The 24,953-nt window shown below is 39.4% G+C and overlaps 1 protein-coding gene across 1 annotated transcript in view; it reads right to left on the bottom strand.

The window, feature by feature from the left end:
* LOC122797070 (E3 ubiquitin-protein ligase RNF166-like) overlaps positions 1 to 19,046 on the bottom strand; it is a 308,293-nt gene extending 289,247 nt beyond the window's left edge. Inside the window, exon 1 of the mRNA XM_044065845.1 lies at positions 18,888 to 19,046. Coding sequence (XP_043921780.1) covers positions 18,888 to 18,982 — 95 coding nt within the window. The 5' untranslated portion in view covers positions 18,983 to 19,046. The remainder of the gene's footprint in view (positions 1 to 18,887) is intronic.
* Between the last annotated feature and the right edge of the window lie 5,907 nt (positions 19,047 to 24,953).

Below are 24,953 nucleotides of genomic sequence, written 5' to 3'. Positions count from 1 at the left end.
AATAGTATGAACACTGTCAGGTTTCAGTGTTTATGGTAACTGGGGAGAAATAACTAAGTAACAGGAAACTGGAATGGCTGGGGGTGCTGCCGGGGGGACAGCTGTGGAGGATCCCTGATCCATTACACTGCCTAGGTCCTCATGTGACCATGATCCGGCTCTGCTTATCCCCATACCTAGCTCAGCCACATAGCTGTTCTATAGTTTTTACATATGCTGTTTGGAGACAATGCCATTCTTCTTCAACTTTTCTTTTTGACTTTTATTTCTGAGGTGCTACAGCCCAGAGTATTTCCTTGAACTTCTGTGCTTTTACTCCAGTCAACCTCCAAGTCTTCAGCCTAGTCTCTGTTGACCTTTTTTTTTTTAACTCAAATGATTTTTATTTTGATGAAATAACACAATAATTTAATACATTCATAACATTCAATAACTATTTACAGTATTTACATTCAGCCTGACAAAAAGGATTCAGATAAAAACATTTGTAGTTAAATAATAAGTTAATATATAAACTATGATAGTTAGGAAGAGTTTTCTTTCATCTGTAGGGTATCAATCAAATTCAAAACTTTCCTCCATGGATTATTAACCAATGGCTTAGGAAAAGTTCTTACCTCTTTAGTTCTTTTCTCCATTAGTATGCATTTCTTCAGTGATGTTAGGAATTCCTCCATTGTGGGTGCTTCATTAGAGTTCCATCTTCTAGTTATACATTTTCTGGCTATTGCTAACATTGTCCACAACAAATACAGGTCATCTTTCTTCATATTATTACTATTAACAACATTCAATAAAATTAAAGACTTTGGCAAAACAAATGGCACCTTCTCTGACTACCTCTTCTGGCTGATTGCAGCTACCAGTGGTTTATGCTATGAGACAACTGTTTCACTACGGATGACTTTGCAATCTCTGATTCTACCACAGTGCCCTTTTCATTACTAGAAGGAAGTCTACATGAGGTGTATGTTGAACCCTTTTGTATGTGATCTTGTGACTGTCTCTCTCTTGGTGAACTATATGACATTTGCCAGACAGAGAAGTCCAGAGTGGCCTGTCCTTCTCTATTACTATTGTTCCACCCATGTAGAACCAGGCAGTCCTCATATTTTGTTCTGCCTGTCCTGATATTAGCATTCAGGCCCTCATTACCAACTTCAACTCCTTTTCTCCTGCTTTATCTCTTAGGTCCTGCAACTGTTGCCTGAATGCATTTTTTTTCCTTGCAATCAAATCTCTGCTGTGGGGCATAGAATGAGATTATAAATACTGCTCTAACTTTACACTGGAGTCTAATTGCCATGAGTCTGTCACTAATTCTGATGACATCACTCACTGTCTTCACAAAAGTCTCTCTCACAGTTCTTACATCACTTCTAGACTTCCCTCCCCCTGAGTAGTAGACCCTGGATACTAAGCTAAATATTTTTCCTGCAGTGTCATTCCACCTTGTCTCCTGGATACACAAAATGCCCAAAGCCTCCTTTTTACCATCATGTTGTCCACTTACAAGCAGTGTTCTGTCAGTGAACCTATATTATTCCTTCTTAAGTATGTACTAGACTAACGACCACAGCAGCCATTTTAAGCCTAGCCATGCATCCCATATGTATCTAACAAGTTTAGGTTTCTTATGATTATTTTAAGGAGTATACATAAGCTAGGGCTTGGGTGGGCAAGCATTTACAGGCTTCCTCTGACCATTAGGGACATAGGTGCCAGACTAGGGGTGAATGTCCAATTCCCCATCCACTGCTCCATATTCCACTTGAATTGGGTTACTGAAGAACTCTGCTTCACACAGAGGGGAATCCTGTCCCAGACAAAAGGTAGTCTCTGAGACACATACCCATCCCTCCATCATGCCCTATTTATGTCACAAGCAAGTTAAAAGTCCCTAAATTTGGCAAGTTTGATGCTATTTGTTTTGCAGGTATGCAGAAGGACCATCAGAGTAGGATCCAAGGATGCCTTGTATGCCAGACATAGATCACCACTCAACAGTCTGTAGGAGACTGAATGCAAGAATAGGGCTTTGAGGCAATCTGCATAGCACATGTTGTTTCTGCCCTTTATCCTTTTTGTGAGAAGCCTCTGTGGATATTCCACTTCTTCACGTGCCTGGTCACATACATAGTAAAGGGAGTGATGTACTCAGTGACTGGTCTGATGAGGAATGGTGACTTCCTTGGGCCTAGATGCCATAACCTTGCTTATAAATTGTGCAAAATAAAATGATTTTCTTACTACCATGGACATGTGATGATCAAAGGCAAGGTTGCTGTCTAGTTGTGTCCCCAAATCCCTAACTGCTGCATCTACACTTATGTGTGTGTTATCATTGCAGTAGTTTCCAGGGGTAGCTGACTTTGCAAAGAATTTTATGTATTTCTTGCCATTTAATTTTAGACCATGGCTCTGGCATGGCATCAGTAATTTGCCTGTGTAAGCCCTTCATGGAGAATATTAGTGCCTTGGGGGATTCTCTGGCTGCACCTAGTTAGCAATCATCTGAAAATTTGGTCAGCCATAGGCCCTTGATATTGACCTATTGACCTTGACTTTAGAGAGGTAGCTACCAAAAAGGTGTGAAGCCAGCACAGAGCCCTTAGGCACACTGCTAGTGACAGGTCTCTTTGTAGAGGTGGATTCCCTTATCCTAACTTCTTGTGTCCTGTCTGAGAGCCACCTGACTATTCATTGGGTGACATAGTGGTTTAGACTATGGGGTATTGTATCAAATGCCTTGACCAGGTCAGGGTAGGCTGTGTGCATCGTTTCATCCTTGTCCATTGCTTTGGTAACCTCCTTGAAGAAGTCCACTAGGTTGAGTAGGCATGTTCTGCTTTGACAAAACCAATCTGGGTTGGATTCAATGTCTGAATATTTCCTGTGCTGTTGTTAATCATTTTCATGGTTTGCATATGAGACTAATCAGACTTATGGTTCTGTAGTTTCTGGCCTATGTAGACAGCCCACTCTGGTGCAGAGGGATGATCACTGGAGTCCTCCATTTACATGGCACAAAGTCTGCCTGGAGGCTACAGTTTAAAAGTTACTCCAGTGGTCTGGATAAGTTGTGTTTCATGCTTGGATATTGTCAGGGCCATTGATCAATATTCTTGGCCTTGGAGAGTACATTTAGGTCCTGCTCTCTAATGATCATTGGGGGTATGTTCGATGGTGTTTCCCAAGGGTGGAGGGGAAAAAGGGGTAAAAATGGAGTTGAATTTGTCAGCTAGTAAATTTGCTGTATCTTCTGGCTCAGTGTAGGTGGCTTCATTTACAATTAGTTCTGCACATTGTTGCGTACTGCATTTGAAGTTGTGTACTGCATTTGAAGTTGTGGACATAGCTAAAAAATGCCTTATGATTGTCCTTGGTCTGGGAGGCTATTTTTCCAAAGATATAACTTTTGGTAGAGACTTAATGTGGCCCTCTGAGTTTCTTGACTGAGAGAGTTTTTATATTGCTGGGTGTTACACTCCCAATTTTTGCCATGACTTTCTTTTGTCGTACAACCTATTGCTGTTGGGTGACTTGCTTTTTTAGTTTGTTCTGTGCTCATTTCTGGTTATCCACAGCTAACTCTATGCATCTGTTAACATGACTGTAGATGATCTCTGGTAAACGATTCTACAAAGGCAGCAGTGTTCTTGGGGCTTTTGGGGGTGACTTGAATTGTTGCCAGGTTATCACTTAATAGGAAGTTTGCCTTAGAATAGTCCCTAAATGTTACACAGTTTGCAGGGTTCCCAGATTTTATCTTTATTTTAAAGGAGACAGCTTTATGGTCTGACCTTACTAGAGAGGGCATTACATGGGGGAGGGGGCAGAGTTCTTTTTTTTTTTTTTTTTTTTTTCTTTTGTGGAGTCATTTTTGGGGCTGCTGAGGATATCTGTTTTAGATGCAATGGCTGGGAGGTCCTTAAGGTTTAAGAAGATTACATTTAAGAGCCTCAGCATACGTGGATCTATGCGTTTGAATGATGGATGGATACATTACATTTTGGTTAGACAGACTTTAAACATAACTATTTCCTGTATGTCCCATGCTTTAGGGCAATGATTACATTTACAGAGTTACACTAGATGTTTCATTTGTTTAGAAAGAAGTTATGGAGGACAGCATATATGGGATTAAAGTGTGGGTGGTTACAGAAAGGTACAGCTGTTTTGTCTAACCCAATCTATATGGGTAAAGCTTACAAAATATCAGTCAAAAACAGGGTTGCCACCTGTTTTTTTCCAGTCTTTCCAGAAATCAAACCATTTGTCCAATAGTCTAGAAAACACTGTTCATACTCCACTATTGGCAGATTTTTTATGCCTTTTTACAGAAAAGCATAGTAAATCAGCAGATCTACTATGCTTTTCTGTAAAAAAAAAAAAAAAAAAAAAGCATCACAAACAAGGAAAAGAGGGAGTTCCTACTCACCTAACTAGAATGTGATGTCACAAAATGGGCAGAAAGTGGGCGTGGAGAAGGGGATGAGATGGGCATGATCAGGGAGGTGCGAGCGGTGTGGCTTTGGTCCTGTTTCAGCAACAACAAAAGGTGGCAACCTAGTCAAAAATATTGCACTACTTTGTAGCAGCACACTACACACAATCAGCGTCAGCAAGCCCTTCCCTTCCTTCTCTCATTTTCTCTTATTTTCACAGCACCAGAAAAGGCTGCTTCCAACTGTGCACTGCACCAGAGGCAACATAAATGGCTGGTTCTCTGACTCCAGGTATGGTTTACCATCAACAACAGCATACAAATGTACAGATAAAATAAAAATAAAATTAAATATAATAATTTGGCCATAGATTGCAGTCTGTCAAGATGTTTTACTTATAGCTAGAGTAACTGGTCAGTGAATACAGATATAATGAGGTTTATGTCATTTCATTCCAGAAATTTGTATAGTTATTCAGTCATGGTAGAGGAAATTCAGGATTACAAAAATGAATACTTTTGAAGTGCTAAATGACCTAAACCTGAACCAGCAGTTTTCAATATTTACTGTTAAAGTAAGTAGTCATATGTTTTGTTACTGTCAGTTTAACATTTCTGAATGGAAATATTATGCTCTGAATTTTGTTACTGGAAAAAAAGGCATTTGATATTTAAAAAAATAAGAGGCAATTTGTTGTATACATATCTCTCTCTCTCTCTTCTTTTTTCTGTTTCTTTTTTTTTTTCTTTCCATTTTTGTTATTTTTTTCCTGCAGGTCCAGTAAAGCTGTGGAGGGGGGGGGAGCATGCACATCAACTACAATCGATCCAAGTGTGGGACAGATCACCAATACACCCCACTTACCCATGGACTACTTCACAGTGGGGAGTGGTGGCTACACTAGTGTGCATCCCAAGGCATGGCAGCCAGAAGACCCACCACCCTAAGTTTCAGGACCTGGTGAAGATTGCAGTCGAGATGCTGTTTATAAAGGGGTGGGGGCTTTATGAGCATCATCTTCAGTGGATGAAAGACTCAGAGTCCTAGATGGTTCTGACCACCAAGTTACAGCAGGTGTCTACCCCCTCACCAGTGGGATCTCCTGCCAAGGGCCATCAAGACGGGATAATCTTTGAGGCTGTCCATAGTGGGATGATACTATGTAGGAGACCCTCATCAGCATCCCCTTTGTGTATGTCCACCATCTGTATGTCAGTCTCCCCTTTCACTTGTCAGTCCAACATAGCATTCCCATTTTGTCTATTTTTATGTTTCTATCATAAAAATCCCTAACTCTTCCCTAATACTCCATACCTCTCAACAGTCCAGATTTTTGAAGAATGTCCAGATTTTTGCCTTATGTTTTTGGTCTGTTCCTTATAAAATTTGAAGATTTCTGGCAAACTGCTAAGGATTGAATCAGTAAGTATTGACAGACATTTAAGTTTCAGACTTCATATTCTTAAGAAAATGCAGACTAAGACAAAATCTGTGAGCCTAGCAACTTTCTAAGTCAGTAAGAGCAATATTTAAAATCTGTCCCTATTTTTGGGTCATTGTGCCCTCGTTATTTTTTGCTTTGTCTAGATTTCTTGCAGTAAGAACTTGAGAGGTAACTCCTACACACACTGCCCTTCTTCTTTCCCCATCTTCCCCTATACATAGTGTAAGCACACATATACACAGATACACATACACACACACACACACACACACACACACACACACACACACACACACACACACACACACACACACACACACACACACACCTACACAAAACACAGACATTTTCTCTAACTGTTCAGTAGTGCAGCCTATGAGTTCAGTAAATACTTTATTTAATTAGTAATGCTCCTCTCCTTACATTTTCTCAATAAATCTGAATTTGCACAGCTGGCCTTTGCTGATTTCCACCTTGCACGTTTAATAAAATGGGAAGGCAAATATGTAGCATTAAAACAGGTATTCGTTTGTAAACAAGAGAAAAAAATGACACAAAGTACTGTCACATGAATACTCATAAACCCAAACCTTTCAAGCACATTCCTACAGTTTAAAAACTGCACTTGTGAAATATATGTTGCAGTTTCCATATGACACATCACTCTCTGGAGTTTAGAAAAATTACCGCCAGCATTAAACCCTATTTACCAGTAGTGATGCTTATTTTTGCTGCACAGACAGTCCAACCACAGTGCTTGTAAGTGACGAGGTGCAGCCCCTAGGTGGGCTGTCTCTCTGACCTACCACAAATGTTAATGAGGTATTCTGGTGGAGAAGCATATGAAATGAGTCATGTGCTCTCCCCTGGAATTGCCTGTGGTAAGTTATTCACACAGCCTAGTGATTCACAGAACTGCTAGACTGCATAAACCACCACCACCAGACATGTTAATTAACACTGCCAAAAGTATGTGTGTGTGTGTGTGTGTGTGTGTGTGTGTGTGTGTGTGTGTGTGTGTGTGTGTGTGTGTGTGTGTGTGTGTGTGTGTGCGTGTCTGTCTGTGTTTGTGAATGTATAGACAGTTATGATTGGTCTCAGGTGAGAATGTGCATGTGTGTGTGTGTGTGTGTGTGTGTGTGTGTGTGTGTGTGTGTGTGTGTGTGTGTGTGTGTGTGTGTGTGTGTGTGTGTGTGTGTGTGTGTGTGTGTGTGTGTGTGTGTATGTGTCTGTGGTGTGTGTGTGTGTGTGTGTGTGTGTGTGTGTGTGTGTGTGTGTGTGTGTGTGTGTGTGTCTGCTGGGTGGTTGCAGCTGGAGGGTTATTTGAGGGATGGGTAGTGTAGGTGTGTGTATGTGTGTGCATGTGCGCATGTGCGTGTGTGTGTGTGTGTGTGTGTGTGTGTGTGTGTGTGTGTGTGTGTGTGTGTGTGTGTGTGTGTGTGTGTGTGTGTGTATATCTGTGTGTGTGTGTGTGTGTGTGTGTGTCTACTGGGTAGTAATATTAGGGGTTTAATTAAAGGACAGATAAGAGTAGATGAGCATGTCTGTGTTCATGAGTGCAATTGGGTGAAGGGAATTGTTCAATATGTGATGAATGTGTGTATAGGTTCATAGGTTTATAGGTTCATACTAGGCTATCTGCCCAAGGGCATTTATAAGCCTAGCCCATAGTTTTATGGCTTAAGCCACCCCTTTTGTATGGGGAACTATACCCATTATTTTGCTGTGCCTCTGTCTAGCAGTGACACTGAGGTAATCCCTGGAGTATATCTGCGATCTCCCATCCATTGGTCAAGATTTCTCTTGAACAAGGCCAGCGAGGTGCTCTGCCTCACATATACCGGGATTTTGTTCCACAGCATAGGGAGTCTTTGGGTGATGAATCTATCCCTCCAGCACGTCCTATTTATAGCCGTGTCGAGGTTTAAGTCTCCCGCCCTTGTGGCTCTGACGGATCTAGATTTTTGAGGTGAAGCATATTCATCAACTCTGGGTTTGACATGGCCTTGTATGTCAGGCAAAGGTCACCTCTGAGCGTGTGTTTCTACTGAATAGAGCTTGAGTTCTTTCAGTCGGGCAGCATAGGATAGATTTTTGAGACCCTTTATCCTTTGGTGAGGAACTTTGTGGCCTCTCCAGCTGTTGCAAGTGTCGGGTCAGATACATTCGAATGGGGCATTGTACTCAATCATTGGTCTGATGAGTGATGAGTATAGGAGACTATGACCTCCCTTGATCTAGATGTGAATCCTTCATGATGAGGTGGGCAATGTAGAAGGTCTTCGTAACTACTCTAGCTACACGGGTGGCGAATGACAGGCTACTGTCAACCTGGGTCCCCAGGTCCCTGATAACTTCTTCTGTGCTCAGAGTTACCACCTATATGGTAGCTAGGGGTAACCTTGTTTTGGCATTTAACTTTAGGCCATGGCTCTGGCACCAGTCATCCGTTTCTGTGAGACCCTTCTGAAGGATATCTGTGTCAGATGTGTTTTCGACAGTTTGCAGTCATCTGCAAACTTTGTCAGCCATAACCCTCCTGTGTTTGCTTGTACTAAAAAGTAGATGCGAAACAGCAGGGGGCTCAGGACTGAGCCCTGTGGGACACCACTCGTCACAGGCTTTGAGTCTGACATGGCGCCAGCAACTCTAACCCTGTGGGTTCTGTCACCAGCCAGTTTGCAACCCATCTTGTGATGTATGGGTTAACATTTAAGCTGATGAGTTTTTCAATGATACCCGAGTGGGGTATTGTGGCCTTCGCCAGATTGGTAGGCTGTATGGACTGCCTTTCCCTCATCAATGGCTTTGGTGACTGTTTCAAAAAGTCAACCAAGTTTAAAAGGCATGATCTGCATTTGACAAAGCCAAACTGGGCTGGATCCAAAGTCTGCAAGTTCCTATGTCTTATTTATGAGATCCATTATGATCCTCCATAGCTTTGCAGATAAGGCTTGTCAAGCTAATGGGCGGTAATTTCCAGGGTCGAAGTGGGACCACAGTCGCAGTGCGCAGAGGTGAGACTATGATTAAACAGCTGTCCTAGCTGTGGGTTTAATTCTCGTTGAGTTCGTGGAGCACACCTGGGGACACCATCAGGTCCCATGGATTTTTGGAGAGCAGTTCTCACTTGCAACCATTTGGTATAGATATCTCTCCTTTTGGGGGGGGGGGGAGTTTGCACTGAACCTGTCAGCCAGTATGTTGGCAATGTCTGTAGGATCAGTAATCTTCACATCATTTTGAACTAGTTCTGAGCATATCTGGGAGTTTCCTCCCAGGTTTCTAATATAGCTAAAGAAGGCCTTATGATTGTCCTTTGAGTCTTTAGCTATTTTTCTCTCAAAATTTGCTTTGGATGATTTTATGAGAGCTCTTAGTTTTTTACTTATAGTGATCAAGGGTGTCTTGCCTTTTAAGGATTTTGCTCTATCTTGTAGTAGCTTCCTCCTTTTGTTGTAGAGTTTGTTTATGGCTGGGGTCCACCAGACTGGACGCTTGCCATAGTCTTTGTTTTGCTTGGGATTGCCTTGTCCATGCAGTGCTGCAGGTGCTGGTAGAAGGCATTAGTAAGTGATTCAGCGGCTTGAGTACTGTTATCCGCCGGCTCGGGGGCCTTGAGACCACACTAGTCTTAGAAGTCGGCTTTCGAGTTTACTGTGGTCTTTTTATTTCAGGTGGGGTGGGATGAGGACCTCCAGCAAGATTAGTTTGTGATCTGATCTCACCAGTGAGGGTATACCTCCGGTGTTGAACATTGTGCCATGTTCGTGATGATGAGATCAAGTATGTTTTCTCCTCTTATGGGGATGGTGACTAGTTGTTCCATGGCATTTGAGTTTATGAATTCCAGGAACTTTTGGGCTAGGGTGTTTGTAGTGTTCCCAGTCTATATTTGAAGTAGTATGATGGTGTTTGGAGACATTTATCCCCTCAGTGTTTTCAGGAAAGCCATGTGAGGTTCCTGAGTTTGTGAAGGGTGGCCTGTAACATGCTACAATTTGCAGAGCAGTCTTGCCTATGGTTAATTGCACCTGGATGGTCTCCGAGGCATTGCGTTGCCACAGTCTTGAGGTGTGGGTGTCCTTGATGAATATGGATACCCCCCTCCTTTCTTGGTATTGTCCGGATTTTGGGGCCGCATGGTATGAGGTAAAACCTGTTAGTGCTGGGGTGCTCTCAGGAGCCTTGAACCAGGTTTCTGTCACAGCACAGACATCGATGTTCTCCATACTGAGAAGGGCCTCGGCATTTTGAGATTTAGACTTGGCATTGAGCAGCATTACCCTAGTTTTTTTCCTTTTTGTGTTCTAGGGTGGTAGGTTTAGAATTTGAGCCTTGCCTAAAAAGGCACTATGGGGTGGCAAGAGCCTTTGCCAGTATCCGAATGCAAGAGTTTAAGCCAATTGTTAAAGCTGATCATCTTATCACTGTATTGTGGCATCATTCTTGGTGAAGGTAGGATACTGCTCAAGGTCAGGGTCTGCCTGGGCTACATAATCAGAGAGCTCCTCAATGTCTCTTTTCATGTAGTCCGTCTCAGGTCGTTTACCAGCGTGGACAATGACTGAGTCTTGTACCTGCTGTGAGAGACCTGAGTGCTTGGCGCTGACAGGCAGCTTACTGTAACTCTCTCCTTACTCAGTCTGGTGGCGGGGGATCAGTGTGTCTGACTATGGAGTCACCAATGACTAGTGTGTCTGGCATTGTGTTTGGCCTTAAGAGCTGTGGTGGCCTCTGCTGTTTTGGTAGATTTCTGATCAGAGCCTCCGAGTATGTCTTTGTGTGTTTATGTGTATGATTTGAGGTTGTGATGGTACTATGTGAGACTGGATCTATAGTGTGTGTGTGGTAACCTTCTCCTCCTGTCTGGTCTTGCCAGTCCTAAGTTGAGCTCAGCCTCAGTTGTTGCATCTCTCGCATGTATTTGTGGGGAGGAGGAGAGACATGAGGCAATTGTAACATTGCCTCAATATTCTGTTCACCAGCTGAGCAGGAGAGGATACTAGCAACTGATCCTCGACATGCTAGAAGAATAGACAAAAAACTTTAAAAGAGATTGGGATGGGTGTCCGAGAAAATGGGTTTCGCTTTGGGGTACTATCTATAACAAGAGTGCTGTATCTCAGTGATAAGTACTGTAGGAGCAAGTGCTAGGTATGACAGATACAGAATAGGCTACTCGGAGTTAGGTAGAGATGATCTTTTTAGTTAGGATATGCTGATTAGATTAGTATAAGGTAGTTTTAAGGGAAAATTTAGTGGACTTAGGTAGCCCTAATAGTTTAAATCTGCTGCCCTCTAGTGTGCAACGTAGCGCCCGGCTGAAACGCGCCAACGCGCTAAACGCACGCTCAGCGTGTTTTATATCACGGGGCTGAAAGAAGCTAGCAACTGGCCCAAAACGACCAATAAACTACAAGTTGCTGGCTGAAACCTCACAAAACTGGACCAACAGGCAGCTCAATGCTTCCCACTCCCACTGGTAAGTAAGGGAACTTCCTCCTCCAAATTAGGTAAAGAATCAGTAACAGGAACTGCAAACAAAGCCCAGGGATCAGCAAGCTCTGAAACTGGACTATTCTAGCTCAGTAAGGCTGGAAAACAAGAGATATTTTTTTTTTTTTTTTTTTTTCAGAAAACAAGCAGAAACAGATACAGTAAACACTTATAAATGCTATAAATCGGCTATCACAGCCTACACAAACAATTTGCAACAGTTACAGATTTTAAAAGTAACAAACTGAGAAACAAGTGCAATAACAGAATAAATGCAGAATAAACAATAACAATGTATCAGCAAGCAGGCGAAATACAGTTGCTAGATAAATAGAAGTGGAAAGCCACAAAAATATACTTAAATCAGGTAAAGTCGCTTTTTTAGCTCTCTGAAGCTTGGATTACTCTGCTGGCCACCACGAGGATCTGTGCTGAGTAGGTACAAGCTAAAAAAAGCTGCTCAGCGTGTTTTATATCAGGGGCTGAAAGAAGCTAGGAACTGGCCCCGACCAATAAACTACAAGTTGCTGGCTGAAACCTCACAAAACTGGACCAACAGGCAGCTCAATGCTTCCACTCCCACTGGTAAGCAAGGGAACTTCCTCTTCCAAATTAGGTAAAGAATCAGTAACAGGAACTGCAAACAAAGCCCAGGGATCAGCAAACTCTGAAACTGGACTATTCTAGCTCAGTAAGGCGGGAAAACAAGAGATATTTTTTTTTTTTTTTTTTTTTTCAGAAAACAAGCAGAAACAGATACAGTAAACACTTATAAATGCTATAAATCGGCTATCACAGCCTACACAAACAATTTGCAACAGTTACAGATTTTAAAAGTAACAAACTGAGAAACAAGTGCAATAACAGAATAAATGCAGAATAAACAATAACAATGTATCAGCAAGCAGGCGAAATACAGTTGCTAGATAAATAGAAGTGGAAAGCCACAAAAAATATACTTAAATCAGGTAAAGTCGCTTTTTTAGCTCTCTGAAGCTTGGATTACTCTGCTGGCCACCACGAGGATCTGTGCTGAGTAGGTACAAGCTAAAAAACGCACGTTTAGCGTGTTTTATATCAGGGGGCTGAAAGAAGCTAGGAACTGGCCCAAAACGACCAATAAACTACAAGTTGCTGGCTGAAACTTCACAAAACTGGACCAACAGGCAGCTCAATGCTTCCCACTCTTTTTTTTTTTTTTTTTTTTTTTTTTTTTCCAGAAAACAAGCAGAAACAGATACAGTAAACACTTATAAATGCTATAAATCGGCTATCACAGCCTACACAAACAATTTGCAACAGTTACAGATTTTAAAAGTAACAAACTGAGAAACAAGTGCAATAACAGAATAAATGCAGAATAAACAATAACAATGTATCAGCAAGCAGGCGAAATACAGTTGCTAGATAAATAGAAGTGGAAAGCCACAAAAAATATACTTAAATCAGGTAAAGTCACTTTTTTAGCTCTCTGAAGCTTGGATTACTAATAAAGTCTGTGACAGTGAGTGAGTGAGTGCGTTAAGTGTGTGCGTGTGCGTGTGTGTGTGTGTGTGTGTGTGTGTGTGTGTGTGTGTGTGTGTGTGTGTGTGTGTGTCTGTGCTAAACCTATTAAATAAGTTGCAGATTTACCTGAACTTGCTATTACAGTAAAGTGTAAATGTAGTATTACCTGTAAAATGACTGAAATACGTCTAATGAAGATACATTGTTTCACAGAATCATTTGCTATCAACTGTTCATTAAAACTTGATTAAAACTGGACCTAAATATGCATTAACTTGTTTAAATAAGCTTCTCCAGTTTGGGAATATACATATATGTTGATGTACCTGTACACTGTATTGTACCATTTCCTCCAATTGTTATACAAGGTTATTGTCTTTGTTATATGCTTTCTGGTCCAGGTCAAAACTGAAAACAGTCTTCAGATCAGTATACTTACTATACACAAGTACACTCACACACACACACACACACACACACACACACACACACACACACACACACACACACACACACACACACACACACACACACACACAAACATATGTACACATAACTATCTTGGATTATTTTTTTAGGCTGAAGCATACCAAGTAATTAAATTCTCCTTCCCTCCAGCCCAGCAAATATACGCTTGTTCATTCAGTAAAAGTCATTCTATTTTCTCCATTCACATAAACTTAAATCAGTGCAACAGATTTCATGTGGAGGTCAAGACATTTAAACGTATGGCCCAGTGCAGGGTATACTGTGCATTCATGATGCAGCATATATACATAGTGCTGCATACCTGTGAGATGTGTGCATTCAAATCTGTCACTGATCGTAGCCTCTGCTATGTGCTCCAAATGGCTATTAATCAAAACAAGTAGTGGGGATGCCATTGCACAGTGGTGGACAAGCAGAGAGTTCCCCATGTGAATTACAGCAGTGTTTTCTATTTGGGTATCACTCCCATCCCTATTTCACTAATATGACTGTGTTACTGTTCATATGCAACCCATCTAACCCCTGTATCACTAATGTACCTATCTGTTGTCTAGGGAGTGACACCTCCTGTACCTTCAAAGTAATGGATGCTGTCCAGGGACAGCCTTATTCCATATATCTATAGTAGCTGACCACAGCCCAAAAGCACTTCCATTGTGCTCCTATGTTATATTAAAAGTCATTATATTGCTCCTATATAGTACCACTTTGGTATGCCACACTGATATGTGGCACACTAGAGAGATACTAAATAAGCTGCTGAGGCACCTTATTAGTATATCATTTGCATGTTGCTGGGTCACAATGGTGTCTTATACCTTGCAAAATCCATTAAATGAAAACCAGGTGAGTATGCCTTGCACCAAAGTGAGAGGACCGTTCACTAACAAGGATCCTGAAGGTGCAGTATCACCCCCCCCCACATAGTCCCTGCTGTTCAGCAGCAAAAGGGGACAGAGTTTCAGAAAGAAACCTCTGAGGTACAGGGACCTCAGGTGTTGCAGTGTTGACCTGTACAACATAATATCCTAGTATCCAGCCGTCCCAGAACCACTGGGTTTCATAACTTCATAAATTTGACAAAATGCATCTATAGTTCACGATACCTTAAATGATGGATCAGTGCAAATCAGCAGAAATTCCTGACATTGATTTGTGCAACACATTACTGATTGATGAATGACATTCACACGTATCAGTTATCATCCACCCTAAGTATGGCATGGCATAAATCAGCATTTAGACTTTACACTGGTAGAGTAACACTATAACATTTAATTCCTTGAATCCTACCTTAGAATCCCAATTTTTAATAATTAACAAATTATATGTAAGCTTTTTTCTTTTCCTTTTCAGAGTTCTGCCTGCACACGTTTTTAGAAAACTACATTAAGGCTTATTTAAAAAAAATAAGCAAACAGTTGCATTGATTAAAAATGCAAGGTAAAAAAATTGTGATGTATTCTTAACAAAATGCAAGGTAAAAAATTGCCAGTTAATTTCCTAAATATAGCCGCTAACTCCTTATCCTACCCTGTCTCAATCCTTATCAACTACTCCATACAGGAATCCTATATCCCACAACTGTGGAAAATCTCCTACATTTTTCCCTTTCATAAAGGTGGCAATTCTTTTGATTTTCTCAAACTACTGCCCCATTGCCATTCTGTCTCCTTTATCAAAGATACTTGAGAAATGCATTCACTCTCAGGTCATGTATTTCCTAAATACAATCTCCTCTCCTCTACACAACACGGCTTCCACCCACACCACAGTACAACTGCCACTCTTCTCTCTTTTACAAATCTGGTTAGCCAACATAGAAATAATAACAGTTTCGTGTATGCTATATTCTTGGACCTCTCTAAAGCATTTGACATGGTTTCTCACCCCATACTAATAGATACACTAACCTCTTTATTTTTTGCCCCTGACACTATTGCCTGGTTTAAAAACTATCTATCTAACAGACAACAATCTGTACAGTGGCAAAGTGTTTTATCACCTTTACTTCCAACCACCACTGGTGTACCTCAAGGTTCTATATTGGGTCCACTTCTCTTTTCTATCTTCACCAATAATCTGCATACCTCTACCCTGCATGCCTCACTCATACAGTATGCAGATGATTCGACCCTAATCTGCTCAGACCCTTCTCTTACCACTCTACAGCGGCTCACCCAAGAATCCTTTGCCTCAGTGGAAAGTTGGATCACAAATATCCAACTTATCCTAAATCCCAGCAAAACTAAATTACTCCTATTTACCCCTAACAAATCATAAACCTCTCCTCTCTCCTTCTCTATCTCCTCCAAAAATGGTACGGTCATTTCACCTTCTCCCCATACCAAGCTCCTTGGCATTGAAATAGACAATAACCTCCACTTTGACATCCATATCTCTCAAACTATCAAAAAGGTACACAAAAAATGGGTACCCTATATAGACATAAAAACTTTCTGTCAGATCAGGCTTGGGTCACCCTAGCCAAAACTCACCTTCATTCCACATTAATGTATGCAGCACCAATACTGACCCATGTCAGAAAATCTGACCTTGACAAACTTGAGTCTTGTTATAACAAAATTGCCAAGTTTGCTAATAATTCCGCCTTTAGAACCCATTACTGTATACCTCTAAGGCAACTTCAGTGGCTTGAACTCCCACAGTTATTAACTTTTCACCATCTAGTCATTGCATATAACATCCTAAAACATCCTGACAAAACTCCAGCACTAAGGTAATTACTGACTCAACATACACCAAATTGTCCACTCCACTCTGCCAACAAATCACTCCTCTCTATCTCCTCAGCTAACAACACTGCAGGTATAGCTCTATTTTCACACAGAATAGCTAAAAGCTGGAATAACCTCCCCATTTCTGTGACTCCTGCATCAAATACTACACAATTCAAAAACTTCCTTAAGTCTCATTTTATAAGAACATGGCTTTGTCCATGTGTTCCATAATCCTACAATGTGCTTTCTCCATCTTTTCTTTCTCTCCTACTTTAGACTCTGTAAACATGGTATTGATAAATGTTATCCCTTGATATATGTTTTTTGTTGTGATTTTTGTCCTATTCACAACTAACAAAATGTATATATGTAAATTTTACTGATGACAATTTATTTTTTACTGTTTTTTCTGTTCTTCAAATGCTGCTATGATGACACTGTTTTTCCTTTTGTATAATATCATTATTATTGTGTTAATTATGTGGAGGTTTCCTCCTCGGGCCTCCGCTGTAAATGGACCTTGTCTAGTCAGACCATCCCGGTTAACAAATGTAAAATAAAATAAAATAAATAAATAAAATAAAATTTTACAAATACTTTGAGTAAAGTATTTCTGTTTTCCATGTAGCGACTGGGCTTTCACTGAGTGCTCCATTTTCCTCCCACATCCAAAATTTAAGCTGCAAATTAAGTAGCTATCTTCTAGACTGCCCATAATGCACATACAGTCAGAGTGCGTGACTGCGCACATGTGTGTGTGGTGTCTGTGCATGTACATACTGCCCTGACCACGAACTGTATTAAGAGGGTAAATGAAGAATAAATGAATAGCATGTTGTATGCACTTTCTATTACATTTCATAAAGTTTGTGTATAATATTGTATTGTAGTACTGTTCTTACAGAAATGGTATTAGTACTTACTGTGCTTATTACTGCAAATATGCTTTACTGATTGTATAATTACTGTATTTTATACTGCCTTTTGCCGTATAGCCTAGATTGTGTCTGAAAATGGTCCTAAGACCACTCTACCTACCTGGTTAATAAATAAATACCACCAAAGTATTCTCACATATTGGTTAAGAAGCACATTCAATGAAAGTATAACTTTTTTCTATTACTTACTTTACATTTAAGCATTATAATAACAACTGTTTAGCATGGACAATATAATACATCATGATGGGCCCTTGTTTTGAAAATGAAATACATTTAATAAGTCGTTTCCTTATCTTACTTAGTTTTGCCATAACACTTTTTATATCCTTACAATGCACTTGTTGCTCATATTTGTCAGAAATTACAAAAAGGATGATGAAAACCGAATATCCTAGTGTCAACCATTTCCTCAAAAAACAACTCCTTCAGAGGAAGATAGTTCAATTCTCCGTGTCCAAATAATTCTGAGTGAAGTCTGATGAGTGCCATCCCGGATGGAGGATAACAATCCTATATAACAAGATCAGACTGCTCCCTCTTCCTACATATTTCAGAGATGATACATATAAGAAGCAAAGGGTATGGGTGACACTGTCACTATATCCCCCAAATGGGAGGGGTATAGGAGTAACACTCTCTGTAAAAAACACTTATCTTCATTGATTTAGTGCCTTTCAGCTTGAAAGACCAGTAGTCAAGGTGATGTACTCTTAACAAACAGGATGTCGAGCAGTTCACTGAAAACTGGGAGTTCCAACAGCTCATACTCAAGAAGACAGAGCTCAACACATTAACAGAATACAGTAACAATCACTTAAGGTTTGATGTTTTGAATAATGAAAACATAATACTGCTGTTTTTTAGTAAAAGAATGTACTACTAAGTTCTGCTCCACAGTGTTCTTCCTGAACGTTAGTTTGACTTAGAGAAGGCTCAGCTCTGAATACTTGGCTCCTTTGCTTTGTTATGTTTACAGAGTGACATTTAGAACTGAAAATTAATTAAGAATAATTTTGCTGCTGTCCTCTGAATATTATTATCGCTATGCATGCTGTGTTCCTTAAAAATAAAAATATTTATATATAATCTAACATTCACAATGTATGATATGATACATACAATACACTTTTAACTGATTGCATTTTGCCAAAAGGCAGCATGTTCTCCATTTTCAAATATAAAAGCATCATTGCTGATATCTGTTGGAATTAGCATGTAAATGTCAGCTGAACAGAGAACCAAACTGCTGTATGTAGGACGTCAGGGACCTGATTCCAAAAGACTTGCTTTCGGTGCAAGTGACTTAACTTTAGTGTATTATTCTGGATGTCACTTACACTGAGAGTAATGCTTTTGGAATCTACCCCCCCCCCTCATGTAAGCTTGTTTATAGATAGACTTACACCAGAATAAGTCACTTACACTGCCAACATCAAGTCTTTTGTTACTAGTGCAGGCTTACACCATAGTAAATCACTTACACTGAGAGTGATGCTTTTGGAATCTGACCCAAGATGTGTTATATAATGAACATGGGCACAAGATAGGTAAAAAGAAAAACTGGTGAAAGTCTTACGCAGTCTGTTTTCTTATATAGTGAGGCTACAAATGCACTTTAGCATTTCATATTATCATAATATATACCATTGATAAAGTAACTTTGTTATGACAGTAGGCATTACAGTCAGAGATCCGTGTAAAAATCATATATCTATACCTATAATCCTGTATTTTATCTTACTGAAAATGAATCGCAGTTAAACTATCACGGCTGCATTAAGCAAGCACTTTCTAAAGCATATAAGTATGAACTACTTACATGTGTTGGCAAGTCTGCGTTTTCACAGGCTTATGAAGATATTCTAAACATACTGGGCACACAAATAGTTTATTCATTTCTGCTGCATTCGCCATGTCTTCAGACACTCTCAAAGTCTAGACTGTAAGTGCACTGTTTAAATACGCCCTTCTCTTTATGCTTTCTGTCTTTTACATACCTCAGCTGGAAATTTCGTAAACATCTCACCATTAGTTTCACTTTTACTTTTAATCTGGGTTGCTGAACACGAGCCAGCAAATGGCATTCTTTGTTCAAACAGGCAACAGCTGATGTATTCGTGTTTCTCATTTTGGAGCAAATTTTATATAAAAGGAACTTCACAACTCAGTTATGTGAATATTAGGACACTAAACACCAAACTTCAAATTGAGCTACACCGTAATTTGACAGAATCTCTGATAATACAGTTCCAATATCACCATCCTCTCATTGTTTGGTGCACCAGTCATGAAACAACTCTGAAACATGGACCTAATGCTCTGGTAAATAATTAACTTTAGTAGTGTAAAATCTGTGAAAGTCCCTGCTCAAGACGGGGAATTACGCTTGTTATTGTATTCCTTTATATTTAATTGTACTGTGACATGTTTTAAGTCCGAATACATTGTTTACTTAGTGGGCGATTGCTGCTGAATAAAATTCCTTTATATTTAATTGAATATAAGTTATTTATTTATACTGAACTCAGTTCTAAGCAGCTTTATTTACATAGGTTTAATACCTATAGTTAGAGACCAAAACACTTGCCTTTATTTCTTTCTGGATCTCTGGATGAAGGGCTAATTATTTTGGTTTAACCTTATCTGTTTTATACACAAACACTATCACTTTAGGATAGCCTTTAGCAGTAAAAGCAACCTATTATTAGTGATCAACAAATCCCCCAGCTGCAAAATCAAGCTCAGCAAACTTTAAAATGTTACTGCAGTCACCCATTGCTTATAGCACCAGAAAAAGCAGACATCAGTGAACACATAAAAAATATGTGAAGCTCCATAAAAGTGGACCATCATGATTATTTCAGCTTGCAGGGCATTTGTAACCTCCTGGGTTCAAAATCAATTCCGTAATAATGAAAACAGTAATTAAGCATAAATCAATCTCATTTAAAGTCCCACAAAAGTAAATAATAACAGAGGTCTTATCAAAAATATCATGATAGGTGATTAAATAAATCTTCCTTAAAAGGTAGTTCTTGTTGATATTTTGACTTTATTGTGAAAATCAGTCAACATCTAAGGTATTGTAAAGGGGATAGGGTGTAAGAGCTGATGCCAGAAGCCTGTTTCAGAATCAGACTGGGATAATGTTATTCCAACCAATCCACAGGGCTCATTTGGCAAACTGATATGGATGCCTTTATGCTTTGAAAGAAAGTGAGTGGTGTCATACACAAATATCCCTCCCACTGCCCAGTATCTGTAACTGAATATAAATTGAGTTGTTAAGCGCATTTTCTCAATGATCTGATTGATTCAGGATGAAAGCACTTATTAGTGTATCAGTTTTCTAAATAAAAAAAAAAACAATAAATGCAAAAAAGTCTCACTGTAACTTATTTAGGGGAAAGACGACTTAGCAATATAGATGCATACCATAAATATTAAAAAGGAAAATGTATACACTCAAAAACAAAAAACTCTGTTTAAAAGACTCTGAACAACACACCTGCATAAAAGCAAAAAAAGTCACTTTAAAGAATAAACAACCGACAATAAGCATATGGGTAGGAGGCTCTGCCAAAATCTCTGAACAATTATCCATTCAAAAAGTCACTCTAAAGACTCAAAAGAACAGAATCATCCCTAACCTGAAAGGCAAAAAAAAAACTCTATAAAGGCTCAGATAATAGCCAACTAGAAAAGCACACACCCACTTCACCCAAGATAGTGCCAGTTTTGGGACTGCATGCATATTTATTATTGCAAAAAACACACTGAAATGGCAGGCTTAAGAAAAGACCATGTAACCAACCAGACATACAAAAAAACTGTTGAGCTATTTAACATAATCTATAACTTATTAAAATGAAACACAATTAAATATGCTAGGCTTTTTGTTTGAATGTGCAAGCAAAATACTCCAAATAAGAAATTAGCAGACTGAATAACAGTTGAACACTTTTGCTCTGTTTAATTAAAGGACTTCTTCAGAATAACAACTGTAATTACCAAATAGTTTAAAAACAGATACACCCAAGTCACATATTCTAAAACTAATCAATCGCATTTAAACTCATAGTTTTTAGTGTCACTGAAACTAGAAAATAGGTTAGCCCTTAATCTAAACTGCCAGTACAGTTCTTTGATTTCCAGTCAGTTACTTACAACCCCTTGTAAAGTTATACAATCTATTTGATCTAATACAAAAAAGAAAGTTTAAAACTGATTACACTGATTCCAAATGATTAGAAAGACTTGCACTCAAGTCACATGTTCTAAAATTAATGAAGAGATGAACCATGGTGATCATGGACATTGTGAATTAAGAGACAAGCATTTAGAATATGTTAACTGATGGAGGATTTTATAATGAGGTTTCTTCAATTCAAATTTTAAAAAGTGTATAGATGAATTGATGTTTGTTTAGATGATAATTTTATAAACGGAAGGATTTCTAGTTGTTTGTCTTTTGGCTTTTTCCTGGTAAGGGGTCGCCACAGCGGAACTCCGGTCTGCTAATGACTGGCAGTAGATTTTTTACGAAACGCTGAGGTGCCAGCGCAATGCCCAACCTTCAACGAAGGCACGCCCATTTACACACACATGTCTTTTGAATGCTACCCAACCGAGGGGAGGACATGCAGACTCCACACAGAAGGCACTCCCAAGCCACGCCGAGAATTGAATGGGAGAACTTCTTGCTGTGAGGTAACAACGCTACCGCTGTACCACCGCGGCAAACTATTTCTAGTAAGATATATTAATTTTTTTAGTTTCGGTATTTTCAGCATTTTCATCAAATTTCTTCACATGGCCTTGTTTGAAGTGCTAAAAGAAATGCCATTTTTTTTCTAATGGACACATTTCATTTTCTAAATCTCTGAACTATTTCCAGTGTGGTGATTATTTATTTGGAGTACTTCTGCTTGTGAATTCTGTGGGTTTTACTCCTTTGCAGTGAGGTGCTGTATGCCTTTTTTCTTTGCATATTTCATTGCACAAAATAAAAAGTGAGTGCTATGATATACATGGTGTATACTTGCCAACACCCTTGACTCTTGTTGCATCTAATGTCCTTGGGAGGTTTATTCAATATGTCATTAACTTTGTGACAGAAATGTGCATCTCGGTATTCATTATAAACTTTTAGATTACTTTATAAACTGAGCCCCTGATGAATGAAGATTAGCTGGCTAGGGTGTTGCACACAAGTCTGGAGCACTGGTGAGATGGCTTGTCGAGTCCTTATGGGGAAAAAAGAATTAAAGTAAGAGGCAGTTTATTTTATAAAAAGACACCAAGTTCAGTCTTCACTTGTAGAAGCTGTGGTGATGAGTTTTGTTCGGGGCTAGAAGAGCAAACATGTCACACTTGTCTACATTTTTTTAGAAGTATTGTTTAAGAAAAAGTATGTGAGAAAGTGGAGGAAGAGTATTGATTAATGAGCAAGACTGAAGAGATGTGTTTGCTTCTACAACTGGGTAAGAAGAAGTGCTTGATTTAACTCAGGTCAATCAACAGCTAATTACACTTGTTTGCTATGAAATCAAGGTGAAGGTTATGTTACAGGTAGTTACCCAAAATAAACCCTCTTTATTTCATGTTGTCACTGTATCCTGTTTAGGCTACACTACAGGCAGAACTGAGCAGATCAAGAAAATGGATGTTATGGTAGCAGGTATTTGTTTGTATTAACAATAACGTAGACATCCTTGAACCAATGACCTGACATATAGGCTAAACAGTCACGGGCCTAGTACTGACCCTTGAAACACACCTTTATCAGCTGTAAACTCTCTAAAGTAGGCTGCTATCCATTTAACTCTGGACATTTAGTTATTTAGGAACCTGCTGGACTGGGAGAGGATTTTATTATTTAACCCTAGTGAGGTAAGACTGGTTAAAACCCAACCGTAACTAATAGCACTGAATGCCTTGGACAGGTCAAAGAACATATCAGATACAATCACACTGTTGTCCAGTCCTTCACGGATATACTCAGAAACTGACAGCAGAATGATAGTTATCAAGTACCCATTTCAGAATCTGAGTGCATCTGTGCTGTGACATGGTGAGTTAACTCAGTACACCAGGAGATTAAGAGAAGTAACACTTATTCCAATATCTCATTCAAAGCCTTTAGAATACTACTAGGTCTGATGTTATTTGCTTCAAATGATGACCCTCCTTTATGAGTGGGATCAGGGGAACTTTCTTCTATACTTAGGGAACACAGCCTTCTTCAATACCCCAGTTAATAAGGCACTTGAGTGGGATACAGTGAGCTTGATATATTGATATACTTAGGAGGGAGGAGACCTGGAACAGCTGTACTGACTCCCTTCACTTTAGACTGCAATAGTCTTACTTGGCATATGCTTATTTTACTAAGGCTGAATTTAGATTCAGTATTACTCTCTGCCTTCTTTGTAAGAGTTAGAATTACACTAAGAAGAGGGAGTGGTTGACTCAAAGTTGCTTGTAAAGCACTCTGAATTTTTAAATTAGGTACATCAGGAGATGACAAAGATCTCAGTGTGCTTACCCATGCATAATAAGTGACTGATCATTTTGCAGGTAGTTTTGAAATATACATGACTACCCTGCAGTGACAAGAAGTCGTGTTTATTTGTTTGATAGCCTTTCTGCACTGCTTCCTAAGCATTCTATATCACTAGAAATAGGACAGATGTTTTAGACTGGCGGTATTTGCCATGTTGACTGCTACAAACACACTAAACTCTCTGTCAGTCATTATTTAAAGTCTGAGACATCCAAAGTTAATTGGTAGGCTTCATTCTGAAAGACATCAGAGTATGGCCATTATTTATTTATTTAGTGTCAGTGTCAACAGGTAGCATACTCGCATTTGGAGAAGGAGGCTGTGGGTTCTATTCCCACACCAGTTAGACGGATTGCTGACACTGCATAGCTGAACTCCTGAGCGTATTGTCTTTTGGATGAGACATTAAACCAAAGTCCCATCTGTCTGAGTTGGTGATACCTCAGGTGGATGTAAAGGATTCCACAGTACCAATCAAAATGAGTAGTGTAAGTTCACTGATGCCCTGGCCAAATTTCCCATAGTAGTATAAATAACACTTAAGTTCTTCCTCAAAAAGAAGTTACTAGCCTAGTAGGATTAACCCAGTCAACAAACAAAGGACAAATAAAATAAAGAATTAATTGTATTTTCTTACTAGGGTACAGCACTGATAACAGATTGTTGCAGCTGCAGGCTCAGCCTGGGTTACAAGAACCAGTAACAAGACAGTCCTCATATACAAACCAGTAAACATAGTGATGCATGCAAACAATCTTTGAAAATTTAGGAGAACCAGGTAGTCCAGCAAAAAGCAGGCAAAACACACAAATCCACCAAAAGGGTACAAAAGTTTAATGTCAAGCCAGTAAATAAGCGCTTTCATCTCTGCTCATTCAGAGACTTCATCAGATGAACACAATACAGTATTTAAAAACATTTTAAAATGACACACCCCCTTGTCTCAATCACATACAAAATTAATTATCTAGTAAATCTGCTTAAAGGAATACTGCCCTATGTTCAAAAAACAACATATGACCTTACCAAAGGTATGTTAAACCTAATAAATATATATTAAAACTATACCAAAACTATATTTAATGAACTGAGTTAAAACCTAAAATGTTTTCACATACACATACTCACACACCTATTTAGATATGCATATATGTTATATAACGTAATGTACTTATATATGCAAAATCTTCACTCAAACAATTTAACCCATAAAATGTGTATATACATTCCCCCGGATTCACAAATCCTCCGTGTAAGACTTAATAAGTCTTACTCAGAGTCTGCAATTGAATGGTATGACGCCAGCGTGCCATGAATATT

The sequence above is a fragment of the Protopterus annectens genome, chromosome 3.part0 (assembly GCF_019279795.1).
Source record: "Protopterus annectens isolate FY-2018-M chromosome 3.part0, PAN1.0, whole genome shotgun sequence".
Taxonomy (NCBI): Eukaryota; Metazoa; Chordata; order Ceratodontiformes; family Protopteridae; genus Protopterus; species Protopterus annectens.
Note: the sequence above shows the minus strand (reverse complement) of the source record. Positions and strands in the feature narration are given on the sequence as shown.